Source organism: Pseudomyrmex gracilis, unplaced genomic scaffold (assembly GCF_002006095.1).
Source record: "Pseudomyrmex gracilis isolate BER0280 unplaced genomic scaffold, ASM200609v1 scaffold_33, whole genome shotgun sequence".
Classification (NCBI taxonomy): domain Eukaryota; kingdom Metazoa; phylum Arthropoda; class Insecta; order Hymenoptera; family Formicidae; genus Pseudomyrmex; species Pseudomyrmex gracilis.
Genome location: NW_018020617.1, coordinates 922,510 through 942,531, shown reverse-complemented (window position 1 = coordinate 942,531; position 20,022 = coordinate 922,510). Strand labels below are relative to the sequence as shown.

Here is a 20,022-nt window from a genome sequence, read left to right as displayed (position 1 = left end):
AAGTTAACATAAATTTGACACGTGAAAAGATTAAAAAAATAATAACATATCAGTATTATGTTAATTTTACATTGAAGTAATAATCAAAACGTCGTAACACAAGAAAAGTTCTACATTTTGACGCACAATTTTTTACTGTGTATATATCGACGTTTCGTGAATATTTCAGCTCACTTCATCAGGGTTTCAAGAACAACCTGATATTGCTTTTGAAACCCTGATGAAGTGAGCTGAAATGTTCACAAAACGTCGGTATAAAAATGACACTAACGCGGTTCAAAAAAACATCTTCAAATGTTAATACAACACACCGCGAAAGCATCAAATACTCATTTCTTTAATTGGTGAACTGTCTCTTGAGACATCTTTTAAAATATAGCGACTAATTTAAGTAGCAAGAAGTACATGGGCTTTTTCTCTCTCTTTTTCTTTTTCTTTAAGAATTCATATTTTTTGTCATCTACTTGTTCCCGATCAGACGTGGTCAGGAAAGCGGAGAGCCTCGTGTTTCCATTTGCCGAGAACGCCTGCGCGCTACTTGTATTGATCAAACTGCGAGAACATTCAGTCTGGTTCGACCTATCGAACCAGACAGATCTGCAAATCCAAAATACGATTATGATTCGCTTATATTGACAGTAGATCGCGACCGAATGTGCCTTATCGGTATAGTTTGTCGATCCTATGAGCACGGTCGACGCAAGAATTGTCTTCACAAATCCTAATTTCACCTTCTTTTCTCTCAACTTTTCTCGATAACAGAATATAGCTCATCTAATCAAGATATGAAAAAAGAAATGAAGTAACATCTTTGTCCCTACACTTCTATTTTATGGGAGAAGTCTCTTAGGAGAAGTCAAGTGACAACCAGTTATTCAATGATCTTTATACATTGCAGTAATACTTTGTATAAATAATTTTCTTTCTAAAGAAAAGCAAAAGAGAGAATGTCAAACTATATAAATATTATTGATGAAACTTAACTGCAAAAAAGATACGCAAGAGTAACTGCAGTAACTGCGGTAACTGTAGTTATATAGAGGTAGAAAAACTTTATATACTCTCTGAAACATCTAAAGGTCATCAAGATAGATGTTTCAAGCGGATTTTAATTGTTTCGTGTTTACTAGGGGTTCACCAAGATCGTTCGTGGTTATTCGTGATTGCTGCCACAACGACGTAACTCAATCCTGATCACTTACCGGGGAAATGCGGTCGCCGTGAGAGCAACGACGTCGTCGTCGACGTCCGCGGAATCCGCATCGAACGACTCTCGAATACGAAATACCATTACGCTCGCATCGCGATAAAGCAATAGAGCGATCCTTTAGGATAGAGATATTCGAATAGAGCGATTTTAGAGATATTGCTGGATTGTTATATACGTTGCATAATCTGTCGATACTTATCTTCGCAATGAATTTCGCAAGAAGCAATTTGTACGAACTATTTTTCATTCTCTCGAATTGCCTCACAAATGCAGTCTTTTCGATAAGATCAGTCTCAAATAATCTAGCAAATCAAAGTTTCGCGTTTGAATGTAGAAAGATCTCTATTTTTTATTGTAAAAATAGTTCATCCAAATTTTCAATGTTCCACGCTGCCTTAAAATATCAATTATTGTCAACAGATCTTATCAATTATTGTGTAAAGATTGTGTGTGTGTGTGTGTGTGTATGTGTGTGTACAAGGTATCCGATAATAACTGTATCACCACTCGTGGACAGATAAAACGAGTTGTAAAGTGAGTTGAAAAGTCCTATAAGATCCGCGAATGAGAGTATGTCCGCGTGAAGAGATAAATACAACCCTGAGCACTTTTATTATCCTTAAGGGACCAGAAATACGTCTCACACGTTCTCGCTTAAAAAATCATGTTAAAGTATACTTTAACAGATTTTTCTTATGCTTCTCTCATTGATCTTTTTTTACTTCTGTAATAGAAACAAAGAGAGGGGCGATTATATTGCATATTTTATGACGTATAAATGAAATAATAAAAGCTATACGAAAGAAGAATTTCTTCAATGCGAAACTTTTCTTGAATTTTGTAATTCAAGCTTCGAGGTTCTCGTAAAGCACTATATATAATGTCACCGTAATCTGAAACCGAAGAAAATTTCTTTTCCTCGCGATCAAACTTTCCAGATTTGTTTGCCTCGTGACTGTCAAACTTTAAAGTAACTTTGAAACTTATTTGGAGCAAAAAAAAACTTCTCTTATCAATGTTTTCGGCGAATAATTTTTATATCTTTAGAGCAATATGTCACTCATAAAATTATCGAACATGCGTACGTAGCAAACTCGTCGTAAGAAATTTATATTTATTAATAGACGAAAAAATATATTCAGAAATAAATAAACATTCTAAAACCAGCAAAGAGACTTGACGCAAACATACATACGTAGAAGAAGTGAACATACAAAAAAGTGAATGTTTTCTTGCTTCATTAACAGTTGCCGTGAGATGACCCTGCGGATCTTCGGTAACATGATGTAAACGCTATAAACGCTATTCAATGCGAGTATCTACCTGGAAATTGTATTCGTCGTCAGGGGAAATTGCTGGCACCTCGAGCATCCGAAATTCGTCGGCGAGCACGAGATTGAAATTCTCACTCCGGCCGCCGCTCCTAGTAGTCGTCGTCCTTCGACCGCAGCACCGGCCGCAGTGTTATAATTATCCGATTCGATCGATGCGAGAACGAGGGACGCCTGGGAATAAGCGGCAGAGACCTAGGTCGAGAGGGAGATAATTACGAGTTAATCGGGAAAATTTGTACGGCAATGATAATATGCGCGGCAATTGGAAATTCGAACAAACGGACGGAGAGCCGCGTGATCGTCGCTTTGTTCGCATCGGAACAATACAGACAAACAAAATGATAAATCGAAAAAGTGATAAATCGCCGACCGAAAGATTGAATACAAAAAAATTTTGAAAAATAATATAATATACTGGGTTCATTTAGATTTTAAATGCCATATTATCTGATAAAAAAAACATGACGTACACGATATGCTGCAGAATATTAAATACTATTTTAATAAAGCTGAAAATTTTTTGAATATGTGAAGAAATTAGCATTTTATAAATATTTACAAACTTTGAATTTACACAGTAACACAAATTCAGACGTATTGATCAACTAATAAAGTTATGAATAACGGAGAAGCGCGCGGGCTTTATCACGATGCTACATTAAGGATGCTCGGAACTTCATTCGTCACTCGGACGATTTGTTTGATTCACTTTCGACGTGCAATAAACCCAATAAACATGACAATTGCATCAGAAGTGGAGTATAAAGAAAGATATTCAATCAACGAGATATATCAAATGTTTTTTTTTTTTTAAGTGGTAACGATCTTGTACTTGATTTTAGTTGCATATAATATTCTCTTTTATTCTTTTTTAATTTTTATTTGTGACCGGTTCGACGGTATCGCGGTCTCAATTCATGGACTCAATTTGGAGGTCCCGAGCTGGGGAATCGATTAACGTATTACGAATGTAAAATGTAATGTATAAAATATATTACTGAAATATATTATATATAAAAGTGTGTGCTTGTTTAGTAAAATACTATTTGTTTCCTAAATTATAACATCAAAAGAATTAAAATATTCATAGAATTGTTGTATATATTTTCTCTGTATATTTTCCTGTAAATTCTATTTAATATTTCACGATTTTTACTAAAAATTTATGATTTATTACAAATATGACCACACATAATCACAAGTACACATTGATACACTTGTGATCAGTATACATTTTCATATCTTTATCTGCAAACAATTAAAAATTAAAAATAATATAACGTAACGTATTTGGCCTTTTTTGTATTGTTATCGTATTATCAAATATGTCGTAGTACGGCGATTTTGCAAAATATTTGCAAGTTAATTAGAATAGAACCTAAATCGTTATTATATCATTCATTGAACGCATATCGCCGCAATTATATTATATAGGATTTGCGTTAATTATATAAACATTCCGCATAATTTGCTACACGTTCAGTCGATAATATGACATGACAAAATAAACTAATAGAGTCATGGAATGTCTTTATTTATCAAACATGGAAAGAAAATAATTTCCGTATGTTTAGTAAGTTGAAAAAACAACTTTCCGTGCGTTTAGTAAGTTGAAAAAACAACTTTCAAGAATTGCTTTTTTACTAAAAACTTAATAAAACTTTTCAAAGAGAGAGAGAGAGAGAAACTCAAGTAAAATTTTTACAGAGGATGATGATGTAAAAGTTACATAAATAATTTCTTAATTTTGTTAAATGCAAAAAATTTCAAAGAGACAGGAAGAAGTTAGGAAAACGAATGCACCGAAATTCTCGCATATTAACTGTACGTGTACGTCATTACGTCACACTTGTTACATTGCTCTTTTCAGATTATTTATTTGACACTAACTTTATTCTGCACGTCTAGCGATTGATTCAAACACTCTATACAAAAACTTATTTACTGTGAAATTTAGAATTATTTTCTAATAAGACTATTCAATGACATAAATGTCAGATAAAATATACAAAATAAAATAATACATAAATAATAAATAATAAAAAATATTACACATAAAATATAAATATAAATATATAAAATAGAAATATATATAAATTAGAAAATATATTTAAAAGTGCGGGTTCAGGTTCAGGGGTTTAAACACAAAGACAAGTTTTATTAGGCTAGACCTGATTAGATTAGGTTTTTACTATGCTTTGAAAAAATGTCAAAATGCGTTTTTTCTCTCAAAACGAAACGTTGCACACAAATTATTATATAATTTTTTTAATGCGTACTATAATCGTTTTTAGAATCATATTAATTCTAAAGCTTCTGCACCGACCATGCATGGAGATGCCTTCTCACATATTTTCGCGAGATTGATCCAACACTTTTAGAACTCATACAATATTTATAGATTGCGAAAAAAAAGGGAAATACCTAACCAATAATCGATACTTCCTGCCAAACACATGGATAAAATTGCATGGTGAAAAAAATCATCCTCTCAACCAAATTTTCTGACCGAAGACTCCCCTTGATCTTTTTTCGCTCATACCAAAATAACATGTACTGAACAAAGAACATATTTTTAATAGAAAATAGAAAGTAAATAGTTATGTTTTTCACATCACATTTTTTTTTAACCGGAAATATTTTATAAGTCTATGGAAAAAAAGAGTAAAACATTAAAAACACAAAAAATTTTTCATTCTCAAGATTTGTAAAATTATAAAGTATGTGCATAGTGTACAAACAATTTTAAAATATTGCCCATACTGTGTACACACACACAAAACAGTAGTACTATAATATCTTTTGTAAAACATGATTTTCTTCTTAAAGATTTGCGTATTATCCCTGTCGTCGGAAATGTCAAAGAGAATGATAAGCGCAAAGATAAACAACACCTTGTTCTATCCGTATTTTTAACAACACGACAAGAGGAGTCGTTGACGGAAAGAAACTCGACCTCGATTTTCCTTACGTCTCGTTGATGATGCTTACTCTTTCTTTCGCTCTTCTATCTTCTTGTTTCTCATTCTCTTCCTGACGGATGAAAACTCAGCAACAGATTGCTCTCTTCTATGCAAGGGCGCAGCTCCGGCTACATCCGACAAACTGGGCGTCAGTTGTATAAGCGCGACAGTTCATTCAAACGAGCAATCGAGTTTGCATCCACCTTCCGGCGCTTCGTTCGTTAACGCGCAATCTTCTTCTCGAAAGAGGAACTATCGTGCAAAGGAGAATCGTTCCTTCCTTTTCCCAATATAGACAACGAAACGATTCCGTTTTGCTGCAATTAATTCGACTTTGCACTACGATCTTTCTCGAGTGTTCCGTTTCTACTATATAGAAATTAATGAAAATTTTATAATTTTACATACTTTGCAGATAGCACTCGTTTGTTAAACATATATGTATAGATAGATCAAAAGTGTTTATATCAATTGTGTTTTAAATAAAACATTCAAAACGCTCAAATTCTGATTATTTTTTCTCGAAAAACAGGAATTTTTTTTTACAATGACTTTGTAAAAGCTATAATTACATTTCCGTAGTTTCTGTTGCGTCAGAGAAAATCACATAAGTAGGTCGTTTGGTGATGCTACAGATTATCTTTTAATCCCTATATCGCACCGAAGACAATTTCATTACCTCAGTTTTTTCGCTTTAAGTTTTAATTTTAAGGTGATCAATTTTTATCTTATAGATTACTTTTCCACATTACTTTTACACATCTCGATATGTGAGACAACAGAAAAAAAATTATTCACTTCGTTTATACACAATAGAAAAACCAGTCTTGAAGTAATATCATTACGTCCCTTCGTATAATGGAAAGCTTAAAGGGAAACGTTCGCTACAGTCCGTTGGATTTCGATAAGCCCCGAATATGTTGTAGGGTGACCTAAAGAAAAACCACTATCATATTTTTCCTTATACATGCTTTATTGCGGGTTTAGGATTTTTCTTAGACGGCAGCCCAACATATTTTATGTCTAATATCGTCGAGTATATAAAGCTCATAAAAAAAAAAAACATTGCGTCAAACAAAAGTCTCAATATATATAAAACCACCGATCGTAAGTACGCACCTTTATATTTTCTGGAAAAAGAAATGGAAATCTATCTCGGATTACATGAAAGAAAAATAACGTCTGAAAAAATAAAATTGTTTATATTTTCTCGAAGAAAGAGGCGTTTGTCTGAAAAAATGGATTTTGGGCCGAGTTTCGTAAATTTAGTTTTCGATAATTTACTCTCGTTGTAACACATATCGCGTGTAAGTTTTTATTTTTGCTTTTGCTTGACCGGAATCACAAAAGAAAGTACGCAGTAACGGGGTTTGAAAAATTGTAGAAAGCCGAGAATTTTAGAAATTATATCAAACATCGCGAGACACATGCATCGGAGATATGGGTTAAAGATCTTCATAATCAGAGTTTGTTCTCATGTCATTTCATCCTTTTATTTCTCTTTTTTTTCTCACTTAGATAAACGTATATACATGTATAATAATTTCATATCGCCACAGTCTTATACGCTATACCTAAACACTGCTCTGATTCTACTCGTTGAATTGTTTTCAATAAACAGTTTCCGAATTTCGATTATGAGAATCAAACATTCTATATGTTGCAGTTCTGGTGTCGGAACATTTTTCACAGAACGTTGAACTACTACATGCAACATATTTAAAACAAAGTTCTATCCAATCAAGAGATACATAAATAGTAATAAACTGAAATATTATGCGAACCAATCTTATATTCATTACGTGAGTAACGTTTGTCTTAGTATATTGTAAGAAATATGACTTGAAAAATGATCCGATCTAAATATATTATTTGCTCTCCTATTTTCTTCTATGTTCTTATTATATCTTACAAACAAACTTTCGGATGGGAACATAAAATTCTAAACTTTGGGAGTGATACTTACGGAAACTTCGTTTTAAAACAAAAAGTTTTTGCAAAGCTTATGAAAAACTTATTTTGATTAAAAATAGTTGTGAAAATTCAATCTAGTTACAAAAAATTTACAAAAAAGTTTGAAATTACATCGACAAGAATAAAAGTAGGTATCTTATTTCGAGTAAAAGATTACAATAAACAAAGTGAACTTTTAAATACAGTCATTGGATTTCAATAGAACTTGAATTCTTTATTTAACAACGTTTAATGGTACTCAAGGTGGTTCAAGTTCCATCAAATTCGTTCGTTTACTATTCGCTTTCTTTCGCAGGCAAGTTATAATACTGTCTCTAGTCTATGAATAGAGCTTCTATATCACGAATTTTATTCGGTATATCGTCGATCACGATGTTTCTCATGTATAATACGTCAAGAAATTATTTTGGTGCAAGTAAATAAGAGAATGATTACATTACTATATTTATCAACGCACACACAACATGTAGAAAGAACGTGGCGCGTTTTGCATATCCTTTCCTAGCAGTAGAAATCCCACTTTTAGTATTTAGAAATCAATACGAGTGAATCAGAAAATACGATTTAAAACTCTATTTGACAAAAATTCAGATCAAAAATTGGTCGTTTTATTTTTTCCGACCGCGGAGACAATGATTCTCGAAATGAGATATCGACAACGAATAATTACAATGCACTTTGTACATTGCAATAAATATCTGTTTTTGGGCCCATTTTGCGTGGACTATGTCCACAGGTCAAAAATAACGTTTTCACACCAAATTAACATTTTTATAGTTCGAATTTACCGCAAGACAAGGAATTTGAAGAAGATAAAAACAATTATATATACGCGCGCGCGGCGCGCACATACACACACACACACACACACACACACAGAGGATTGTTGCTTTTGTTAAAAATAAAGATGCGTACAAACATATACAAATGATATGTACCGTGTAAAAAAACTGAACTTTTGTGCCGTCATAAAGTATGAATGAAAGTTTATAGTCACTCTACGTGAGACTTCCTTCTTATACACATTAAATATCTTTTCTTTTTGCAACATCTCTACTATCTTACAAGTTTGATTTATCTGAATGTCTTTATTTGTACAGAGTAAATGGAAGTAGGCGATTTACACTAATAGAGTAATCGCGCAACGATTACAACGCCACCGGTCCCTCAATCGTCATTGATTAATAATAGAACATCTTTCATCCAGTGCAACCATTAATGTTGGTGGTTAGGTCAGTAGTTGCAGATTATGTAAAGAACTGATCTCCGTCATAAGAGGTAAACTTGGAAAAATCGAAAACGTCGTTCACCCGTTTCACTGCGTTGTGTAACAATAAATATTTCTACACTTACGTACCGAAGATAACAACTGTACTATTATTAGCACCATTCGCGGGAAATGTCGCACAATTGCAAACAATTAGTGATATCAATAGCAGAGAGAAAGAAGTAAAGTGATACATATAAAGATATAAATTAAATTTTCTCTCGCGAATGCACATTGAGTTATCGCGGTTATACACATAACTCGTGCGACAATCCAAATATAATGTCATTATAAATCAATCCATTGTAAACGCGGACACACGTTCGTCGAGCAACAAGCGCGTACTGATAATAACAGATATGATTTATATCATCGTCTTGAAAATTGTTTTTGAATGACCGCAATGCGCGTCAAAACTGCATATATATATATATATATATATATATATATATATATATATATATATTTATTTATTTATTTATTTATTTATATATGTATATATAAAGAGCGACTTGTGGGTTTTTGTTCCCATTTTCTCACTTTATATAATGAATTTTGTCACGATATATAATATTTTGGTACATTTAAGGTGCAAAGATATAATTCTACATTTTCATTATCATAATTCTGCAATATTTTGTCGATTGTCACGATGTACGGGTATCTTGTCGTTTGTATATAGGAAACATTACTATCAAAGATTTATTATTTATCTCGTCCGTTCTTGAGAAAACTCTCTCTGACATTGTACACTTTTACGATAACGAGAAACCAACGCGAAACTCGATAGCTGCCACGTCTGTTCAGCGCCGTCGGCACTCTTCGTAACAATCGCTAAACATAGTCTGTTACACGATAACCTGTTGCGACAAGATTATAATCGCGATAAATTTCTCGATTCTTTCATCATTCTAAGCATGTGAGCAATTACCCGCGATAAGCAAACAAACGGTTCATTGCGTGTTTCCAAGCGCATAGTAATTGAAGCCTCTGAAGGATATATCTGCTATTTTCCACTTTGAATATAAATATAATCGTATGAGATAACAAAATAAGTAAAAAGAATTTTTAAAAAGAATTCTAAGAGAAGAAAAACCTTAAATTTTGTAGTTTTTTTATCTAGTAAACAAGAAAATAAATATTTTTATAAAGTGAAAAAAAGAAAAGGATTATCGCTGTTCGAATTTTTTCAAAGCTAACGAGAAATTATTAAAAGAAAGAACGTATCTAGCTGTTCTGTCGTTTGAATAGCGTTTGAGACATCGTGTTAGGTTGTAAGTACACGCATTCGACAAGCCACTCCGCCTACAACAAACGGGGTTGGTCTGTTCATCCAGAGAGATAATTCATTGGACGTTAATTTATCAAATTATTGCTCGCGCTTTTTACGCATATGAAATAATAATAAGTTTTTCTTTCTTTTTTTCTTTTCAAAGGAAGTGTCCGATTTTAATATGCAGTAACTTTTTTGATCCGACTAGCAATTAATAGTACTCGATCCGGCCATTGATTAAGTAGTGATCATCCGGCCCGACCATTTACACAATAACACCGGCTATTATTCGGCAAAACTAGCACCGGAGACTTTCTTTGATCTCATCATCATGAATCAAAATTTCCTGTCATCTTTAATTTTCTGCCAATTTTCGTCAAATGCAAATTTGCGTCAAATGCAAATGAAAAGAATACAAAAACGTTATTGCGTCATTTGTTCGATCTTCTAAAAAACAACTTGATATTCCTATTAGCTGTTAAGTTTGCATTTCGTGTGTTATGTTTTTTCCTTACATTTTCTCGCTCGTCGCTCCTGGCGACATTTATCACTGACATATCTGACGCTGTTGCTTTTTTTTAAGTAGCCTGAGTCGCGTTCGTTCGCAGATACTTCAACGTCACCCCCCAGCGCTCTTCATCTTCGATTCGCTTTGCGTGTTTCATTTACCGTCTTACCTCACACCCGCTGTTCAATGAAAAACGCCTGACATTGGTATGTCTTTCATCCGTTGGATTTACGCGAGACTGCTTTTTAATAAAACGTCTCGCTCTCACGCGACAATCTCAGTTGAAAGAAGCAACTGAGGATTATTGCATAAAACGGCAACTTTACCGCTGTTTAGGCGTGTTCTAATTATGAAAGATATTAAACACGCTGTATTCACAGAGAAGTTTCGAGCTCTATTTGCACGATTGTGGATCAAACTCACATACAACTGAATAGCTAGTTATGCGTGTAAGATGTATAATTACGACTTGAATAAAACCACTTTCTTCTCTCTCTCTCTCTCTCTTTCTCTCTGTCTGTCTGTCTTTCTCGTTTAAAGCAAATACTTCTATTGCAACTCAATGTTGATTTATAATTTTTTATTATGTATTACGAGCATTTGGAAGTTTAGCATAATTACAGTAAATTCAAGTTCTCACAGTTTTTGTGTGTTTTAATAAATGCAAAGTTTCAATTCCTCCTTATTAGTACTTCTTATCAGTTGTCTCGGAAAAGAGTTTTTATCGGAATGCAGTTGTTCTCAAAAATTTATCTTCGTCACTTTTTCTTACTCACTCCACCCGTTTTTTCTTTATTCTCATGAAAGAATCGATAAGGTTGGCAGAATCTCGAGAATTAATATTTCAGAAGACAGACGATATTGGTATTCTCGAGCCTTGAAACGCGCTCCAATTTCTATTTCCGCTTCAACGTCGATTGATGATAATGATAATGACAGCTTCGGGAAAATTGTCTCGCGTGATAAAATTAGCTGCGAAGGAAACTGCGAAACGAACATCCGACGCTTTCGTGTACACCTCTAATATGTAAGCTCAGTGTCGTACATATCGACTTCCTTACACTTGTGATGTGTACTATTAAAGAGAATCGCGGCGTTACGCGCACACGTGTTTTCAAACAAAAACGTTTTTGCTTGAATCTCTTTTCGAGCACCCGAACCAAGTCTTCTCTAACAGCAGCTGTTATCAATCGCACGGCATTTATATAAAATGTGCAAGGCATTAATCGCAGCAGCCGCGAAAGAAGACAAGGATTAAGTCAACTCAATGTACTTTTTTGGTTTTTTTTATTCACGGATATCACGCTGCCCGCTGCTCTCTAATCGCGCACGAAAACGAACTCGTTATAATGGTTCCAGCGATTTTCCTCTAAGTCGACGCCAGGTTTTAGTTGTTCGGAATTGCCGCCAGCAGTACCAGATCCGCAGCTACCTGCTAATCTGAATCCCTGTTCCTGCAGCATATCGAAGGCCTGCTCGATGATGCTATGTTTGAGGAAGAAGCGTGACGTGTAGCGATCAGACAGGCCGTGATCGGGATCGCGGCTCTCGTTCAGCGTCTCACCGAATACGTCTCGACAGAGTCCTACGCGGCCGCATACAAGAATTCTCGAGAGTTTGCGAAATTTTACATCAGCCAAACCCTCGCGACCGAAAGCAAAACTGCCACGATAGCCGATGGTGATATATCCCGGCGTGCGTTTGCCGACGGTGCCGCCAGTCTGTCCGTTGGATTCGGCGTTCTCCAAAATCGCCTTTTCTAAACCGGGCAGACCGTAGAAATTAGCTTCCTGCTTCAGCCTCTCGCGTTCGCGAAAGCCTTCCGGTAATACCAGCGCCTGGTTGCGCAGGAAGTCCAGTACGTAGCGGAAGAGCACGCCGTCACGGTCCAGAAAGTATTTTCCCTTGGCATCTTTTTCCACGGCGGATTTGCCCGTGAAGAGTGCCGCCAGGTGCGATTCACTCTCGCGAGTTAACGTAGTCAAGGCTGTGGTGTAAAAGACGCCGCCCACATTCAGTTCCACCACGCTCGGTATTGTTTCCTGTTGCTCTTGGTCTCCCATGTGTGCAGCCCGTGTGTTCGCGATGCGAAAGAAAGGAAAGACGAAGGGCAGTAACTATATAGAATCGACGATCCGACGATGTGTGACGCCGACGGGAAGACCAGAGATGGAAAACTCGCAGCTGATCAAGTTCCCACGAGAGATTGAAAACGTAATTACGATACGAATTGCTTTCTTTGCTCAACGATATGCGACACTCGCGTACAACGACAGAAAGACCGAGGGTCGACGACCTGAAGGATCTCGGAGTCGATCGCAATTATATTAAACGCGGAAGATCACTCTTTGGGCTTTGTTATCTCGCTGACCGATAATCAACAAAGTGATTCGTCACTCGTACGTATTTGCATGTGAGAACACTTTCGATGATGGTCCGCGCGATGTTGAAAAATCGAACTGACCAGATTCTTGTTGCACCAGCACGTTGTTGCTCGAGATTAATTCGCACGCATAGGATGATATCGCTCTTCTACTAAAGATGTCACTCGAATAAACGGTTCCGAAGAAGCGAGGAGGCTGCTTGTCGAGGTGACGACAAAGATAGAGCTCGCTCGATTAGCTCGAATCTCTGCTGCGCGCTTTCTCGCCTAATTAAGTGATGTTGGCGCGCGGCAGCAGCAAAGTCGTACTCTCCGCTCGCTCTTCCGTGTCGCGAGGGTAACGCGGCGATAATGCTGCGCTACCAGCGTAGCAAGAACCGCGCGTCGTGTCAATGCGCAGCCACCGATAACGCGCGACAAAACGCGCGCAACCCCTTTTCCCTCTTCCCCACTCCTAAAACTACTCTGCTATTCGATTCTCGTCCTCCTCGGAGGACGCTGCTGCGTATCGTGAACAAGGACTCCTCTAGGGTGCGCCTATTTCCAGACTCGGCGGAACCCCGCTTTATTTGCTATAAAAGCTTCCACGTTTCATTTCGATTTGGCGTGTTTCGCCAAATTTTATCGTTTAAATCTGGGTCATCTCGATTTATTTTAACCTTTATCATTAACTCTCACGACACAATCTAGAGATTTATGACTTAGATTTGGTTTCGAGAATTGTGAGATATTAAATGAATATTCTAAACTCTAGATATAAAAAGCACAATGGCGACAAATGTATGAAGAAAAACTTACGAAATACATCAGAGAAGAATCGAATATCTCATGTCTGGGTTTCTGGTGGATCGATGTTCCATTGTGACACACGGCCGCTCTCATATTGTATGTATCCTCTCATCGTGCGATATCTGTATTTCTATGTAAGCCTGTAATATATATAATAACGTCAATAACGCATCGCGATTAATATTGTTGAATAGACAGCTACACACTGAAGATATAATAACTGTTTGTTTTTTTTATTCTAATTTCGATATTCGTTACTTCGAATAAAATCCGAATTGATGACATTTCATATTTGAAACATCTATAAATTTCTTTTTGCTGATTGAATCAAATATTCCGATGACAAACAAAATAAATCATTGAATACGCTCGAAAGAAATCCCAAATAAAAAAGCTGATGTGACTTTTTATCACAGCCTGTTTTTGTAAGTCAATCCGAAGCCGTAGTGTTGCTGTTCATTATTGAAATCAATTATTACTGAAACATTGCAACACACAGTCTACACGACTGATTCTGCAAAACAAATTAAATCGAAATTGATTGAAAAGTGCTCTAAAAAAGAGATACATGTTACACACCTATACTTAATGTATTTGTGTGCGCGTCGTAATTTTCTATCTCTCGTAATTTTATTTTTGACAGCTGTGTTTAATGAGATTAAAAAACTACAGACATAATTTGTTGCAAAGTCCAAAAGTACAAGAATTACACACAATGTATTATCAAATTAAAAACTAAATTATCAAATATAAAAAAATTACCTCTATTTTATTAACGCAACGGAGCCGCGCAAGCGTCACTTTGATAACTTCACGGGAAGATGGCAGCGGGAACACGGCACGTCTATTAAGCTGCGTTCAGCCAAACAAACTGTTTTGTAGCGATCGAACGTGATTGGCTCTTACTTTTAGAACCAGAAAATCAACGTCGAGTGTTGACAAGACGACAACTCAACAATTGTTCTGCTAAACGCGATTATTGGCTGCGTTTTATGTTTCAATTTTCTGCCACTTTAGCAACAGAAGCACTGTTAATCTCTGTTACACAGCGAATTATTGATACTTGGCACATTGGTTTGGTATATAATTTATATGATCAAAGAGTTCAGTCATTTAGTCGATGGCATTTGCTCCTCACGTGCAGGGGCGTGCGCCATAGAAGCAAAGAAAGAAAGAAGTCAAGTTAGTTGACGTTTGTCATTTTGGGTAGTTTGACGCGCGATGGCCAGTGATTCGCAATTGTTCCATTTGTTGATAATTGTGCATTACGCTCGGAGTTATGTACGCAGGTATGTACGTTATATTTAATCGTATAACTTGTTATTAACATGCGTCAAGCATCATATTTCTGACGTTTTATCGTAACATTTCGTTGTTTCACGCCTCGCTACGCGGATCAACATATAAACAGCTAGACGTTACATCGTTAATCAGGCAGAGGATTGACGTCGACTCTAGATAGGACGCTTTCGCTCTTTGTTGACTTTGTAGTTTTTTGATAACGTTTTGAAATTCGAGAGGATGAACGTGTACAAGAGAACAACGTGCGAAAACGTCACTACGGCGGGAAACAGTCTCGGAGCTACAGTAATGAATCGCACTTGGAGCCAGGGCGATAACGACAGCGACGATGAAATCGCCAATGAAAATGCGTCGCTCGTCGAAACCAACGAACCTAGGTTTGCAAGCGAGCTTATCGTAATTATATTCGCCAATTGGCGTTTTCATAATTTATCACAAGCGATCGATAATTGGGTCAAACAAGCATGTTTGGATATCATCAGTCTCGTGTTTCTTTGTGAGTCATTTTTAATTCCGTTTGTATATGTGTAATCTTTACTATACTACATTCTATATTGTAATATGCAATATATATATATGTATATATATGCAGACTTATGTATGTGTCAACTCTGATACTCTACCAGTGATATGCTGCAATAGTGATAGATGTGAGATGTCCTTGAAAGAGAAGAGATTGTATGTAGTCAAGAGAGTGCGTGTCATTTATCTGGATGTTTTTGTTGGAAAGCACAGAATTAATTGTTGACAAAAATTTAAAACACAAATCTTGTTATCATACCATCATTTGATGTGAAAGTATGTAATCATGTAGATGAGATGTGCTAAAACGTAATTGCAATTACGATACGTGCGCAATTAAGATAGAAATTAAATAACAATAGAAATATTATTGTCAAATAATTACATCTAACGAGTCAGTATATATATTCTCTATTTGGTTATTGTTTTACTAAGAAATGTTCACTCAAAAATGAGATAAATAGATATATTCAGTTTCTTTTAACAATATTGCACATGAAGTTGAATGATGAAAAAAGCTGCTCGCAATTACATAAGCATTTGCAGTGGCAAATATTTACCATATGTTATGTTTTTGAATATTCATAATCTGTACAAGCTCAAATAGCAGGAATTCAATCATATTTTTAAGCACCTTCATCATTATAGTTTGCAACTTAATCATTATCACAAATTAAATGTACTGTGCAGCTTTGCATTACAGGAGTAATTATTTCTTTTTTTTTCTTTTATCTGTGAACAACTAATTTTCTCATCTGCGATTATTTCTGTTATTATTCTGAACAGTAATGTTTTGTTAGGAAAAACGCAACTATTAAAAGACATTGGTACAAAATTAATTAGTAATCTAAGTAAACTTAATTTAATGTTTATTGACTTAAACAAAATGCATTTTTTGCATTATAGGCAAAATCATTCCGCTCCCGCAGATTGCAAGAGTTGTCCGGTCACGACATTTGCAGAAGAAAAGATGCGTCGCAAACTGCGATTTTTCTTTATGAACCCAATCGAAAAATGGCAGGCAAAACGACGTTTTCCTTATAAACTCTTCGTTCAAGTCTTCAAGATTGTTCTCGTAACAGTACAGCTTTGTTTGTTTGCGCACAATAATTACACGCATGTAAATTACACGTGGGACAATCAAATCACTTTCTCACATCTATTTTTAATGGGATGGGATGCTACACATGAGGTATGTATTATATTCGTATATTTGCATATTTGCAATTAATGTATGTATATGTTTATAAATAATGCTTTTCAGGTACCTGCGTATCCACCTGCAACAGGACCATTGGCCATTTACAAACGAAGCGAATTCTTTGATGCCATTGATTATGCTTTGCATGGCTACTACAATGTTAACAACGCTGTTGGTTCATACTCGTATATCGCTGAAGACAATTCGGTCGGACCCGCGGCTCTGTGTCTTTACGAATATAAACAAGGCATAATATTTGGCTTCAACGAGAGCTATGTGTTTGACAGTGAGATTGTGAAGACGTGCATGAACATTACTCTTGAAACCTTTGAGACGTTTAAGTCGTCGCATAAGCTTCTAGAAAACAGAAATATCAACGTTAACTTCTCCGCGCTAGTACGTGCTTATCTGAAATTCTCTCTAAAGACAGTAAACCTAAAAACAGCTGGACCAATGACACCACCCGATTGCTACCGCTTCAACGTCAAAATCGATTTTGATAATCGTGACTTTGACGGACAGATGTTGCTCTCATTAGACGCTGAAGCCAGGAAGTTACAATGCAAGGGTGACACTCGCTACATCACAGACAACCGCATCGAATCAGCGTTGCGAACTCTGTTGAATTTGCTCGTTATACTAATTTGCACAATTTCTCTCGTGTTATGTTCGCGAGCGATATATAGGGCGCAGTTGCTCAAATTCGAAACAATAAATTTTTTCAGAAAGACGTACGGTACGACGTTAAATCTAGAGTGTCGATTGGAGTTCTTGAACCTCTGGTATATCATGATCATTATCAACGATATTCTGATCATTATTGGCAGTGTGATAAAGGAACAAATTGAACGGAAACACTTCAACAGTGATCATTGGAACATCTGCAGTATATTTCTTGGCACCGGTAATCTACTCGTATGGTTCGGCGTCTTGCGCTATCTCGGTTTCTTCAAGACATACAATGTTGTCATATTAACTTTGAAGAAAGCTACGCCGAAAGTAGCGAGATTTCTTATATGTGCGGTACTTATTTACGCCGGTTTCACATTTTGCGGTTGGCTGGTGCTCGGTCCATACAATATGAAGTTTCGTTCTCTTGCGAGTACCTCGGAATGTCTGTTCGCGTTGATTAACGGTGATGACATGTTTGCCACATTTTCTATCACATCTTCCAAATCAGTGGTGCTATGGTGGTATTCTAGGATCTATTTATATTCGTTCATTTCGTTATATATTTACGTCGTCTTAAGTTTGTTCATTTCTGTGATAATGGACGCGTACGATACGATTAAGATTTATTATCGCGAAGGCTTTCCGAAGAACGAGCTGCAAACATTTATAGCGCCGTGTAAGGATGAAGCGTCGAGCGGTATTTTCAGAGACGACTGTGAGAAGAGTGATCTGACCGAGTTGCTCGAGCGATTCTGCTTCTGTTGTCGAAAAAGACCCTTTTACGGATCATTTACGACGTCGAATGATTCATCGATCAAGTCTGAAGAAGCACGCGGTAATATCTGCGCATAGTATGTTAACAAAAAACCCATGTAGTTATTATGGTGCCATGGATACTCTGTATGACAATAGATCCGTTGCATCAACATCTTTGGTCTAGCAATTTTGATTTACAATTTCTTGTCTTTCTTAATCCGAAAAGAGAAAGAGAGAAAAGTTATGTCTTTATATAATGTAATTTTATAGTAACACATGATAGCAAACGTTGCGTTTGTATAAAATAATCGCGAAATATTCATGCGTCAACCAAAATATGGTCTTTTGCCATATATGAGTATGTATAATATAGCTCAATTATAATATTTCAGATAAGCAAATGTTAAATATAATATGTATATAAGTTATTTTTTTTTTATTTTAAATACGTTACCAAACAAACAGGAAAAGCGCAGCTTTGCAACTGTGATTTTTTATTAAATGCCTCCTAATGACACACTAATTTTTAACATATTAGTTACATGAAATTATCAATCTTACTATTGATAGATGCAATAAATTGTTAACCATACGCAAAGCGTTCCGTCAAATGAAATTGATTACATGTTGAAAATTTACGTACAGTATTTTGTGTTACAATGTGTTTAACGTATATCTGTGTCTACATTGTATATTTATAGTACTTTGTATATAAATACATCAACTATAAATACATTAACATTGTGAAACAACTGTAACAAATTTTTGCGTAAATACTCTAATAGTAGATAGTAAAACAGTATTGCTTTTGCGTAATATACATACAGACAATGTCAACTATTAAAAAAGTAATATATAAACAATAGTAAAGTTATTTAATTATACATAATGGAACACACAATATCAGCTTATCAATAGTCTCATGTAACAATGTAGTTTTACATGCTAAAGTTTTAAAGAAAGATGTAAAGGATATAAAATAGCATTGAAGTGTATTAATAATGTATAGTATAAATTTAAATTTGGTTATAGATATAAGCTTTTTGTACATCAATCTTCTTGTTCTCACAATATCAAGGCGTATGAATTATTTATAATTGTACATTGCATATGTTTCTAATTTTCTTGCGTGTTTCTCTTACATTAAAATTTGTATTTGCGTTTTCAGACGTATGTGACAAGCTTGCGCACAAAAGTAATGTTATCCAAAGATATAAAATATTTACATTGAAGTACAATAAAACGTTGTTTGTTTTTTAATAAAATACGATTTATTCTCTACCGTGTATTAAAATATTTTAATCTTTTTTGTAAATATGAAAGTGTTGTTTTTTTTATACAATATGTTTATTTTTATACAATATGTAAAATTTTTTGAAATATAGAAAATAAATAAAAAAATATTTTATAATTATGTTCAAATTATTTTTGTTAATAACACCATAATATATTTAATCTTTTTTGAATAGTTTTAGTTACACTTAAAATCTTTCACAAACAAAAGTAGTAGAATGCAACTATAAACTCTACAAAAAGGTATAAGAAATTGCAGGAAATCATAAACGAGAACCGGTTTGCGTATATGTATATATATAGTTTTCAATGTCAAGAAAGAGAAACTTTGTAGTTTGTTCTTTGAAATAATGACTAATTCTGAGTTAATTTTCATCGATTTTTTCAGTTTAATATCCTTGAGCAATAAAAGTGAATTTTTTAATATATACATATAAAGAAAGAGAGCTGCATAACAAATTACTTCTTTTCCTCCATTTGTATATATATATACACAGTTTGTCCGGAAAGTTCCCGGACTACGTGAATTAAAAATCGAAAATGAAAGATATGGTTTATTAAACAAGTTTACACTT

At 35.0% G+C, this 20,022-nt stretch overlaps 2 protein-coding genes and 1 long non-coding RNA gene across 5 annotated transcripts in view; 1 reads left to right on the top strand and 2 right to left on the bottom strand.

Annotated features, from left to right (window-relative positions):
• The window catches only part of LOC109852666, a 35,621-nt gene extending 21,781 nt beyond the window's left edge, over nt 1-13,840 (bottom strand). The window contains exons 1-2 of the long non-coding RNA XR_002250021.1: nt 13,711-13,840; nt 2,534-2,736 (exon numbers count right to left, since the gene is read on the bottom strand). This is a non-coding gene — a long non-coding RNA (uncharacterized LOC109852666). The remainder of the gene's footprint in view (nt 1-2,533; nt 2,737-13,710) is intronic.
• LOC109852664 (BTB/POZ domain-containing protein KCTD16) lies at nt 9,844-13,242 on the bottom strand. Its single transcript, XM_020424033.1, has one exon. It carries the CDS (start codon nt 12,590-12,592, stop codon nt 11,849-11,851), a length of 744 nt encoding a protein of 247 aa, XP_020279622.1. The 5' UTR covers nt 12,593-13,242; the 3' UTR covers nt 9,844-11,848.
• A 960-nt stretch (nt 13,841-14,800) lies between the features above and the next one.
• On the top strand, nt 14,801-19,430 carry LOC109852700 (mucolipin-3-like). 3 transcript variants are annotated; one of them, XM_020424115.1, is made up of 4 exons: nt 14,801-14,990; nt 15,117-15,380; nt 16,432-16,717; nt 16,790-19,430. In XM_020424115.1, the coding sequence occupies exons 2-4, from the start codon at nt 15,223-15,225 to the stop codon at nt 18,248-18,250; spliced, it is 1,905 nt and encodes a 634-aa protein (XP_020279704.1). In that variant the 5' UTR covers nt 14,801-14,990; nt 15,117-15,222; the 3' UTR covers nt 18,251-19,430. The 3 variants fall into 3 exon arrangements, with proteins under 3 accessions (XP_020279704.1, XP_020279703.1, XP_020279705.1); XM_020424114.1 differs by having other exon boundaries at nt 15,113-15,380; XM_020424116.1 differs by lacking the exons at nt 14,801-14,990; nt 15,117-15,380 and adding an exon at nt 15,388-15,499.
• Nucleotides 19,431-20,022: the final 592 nt, after the last annotated feature.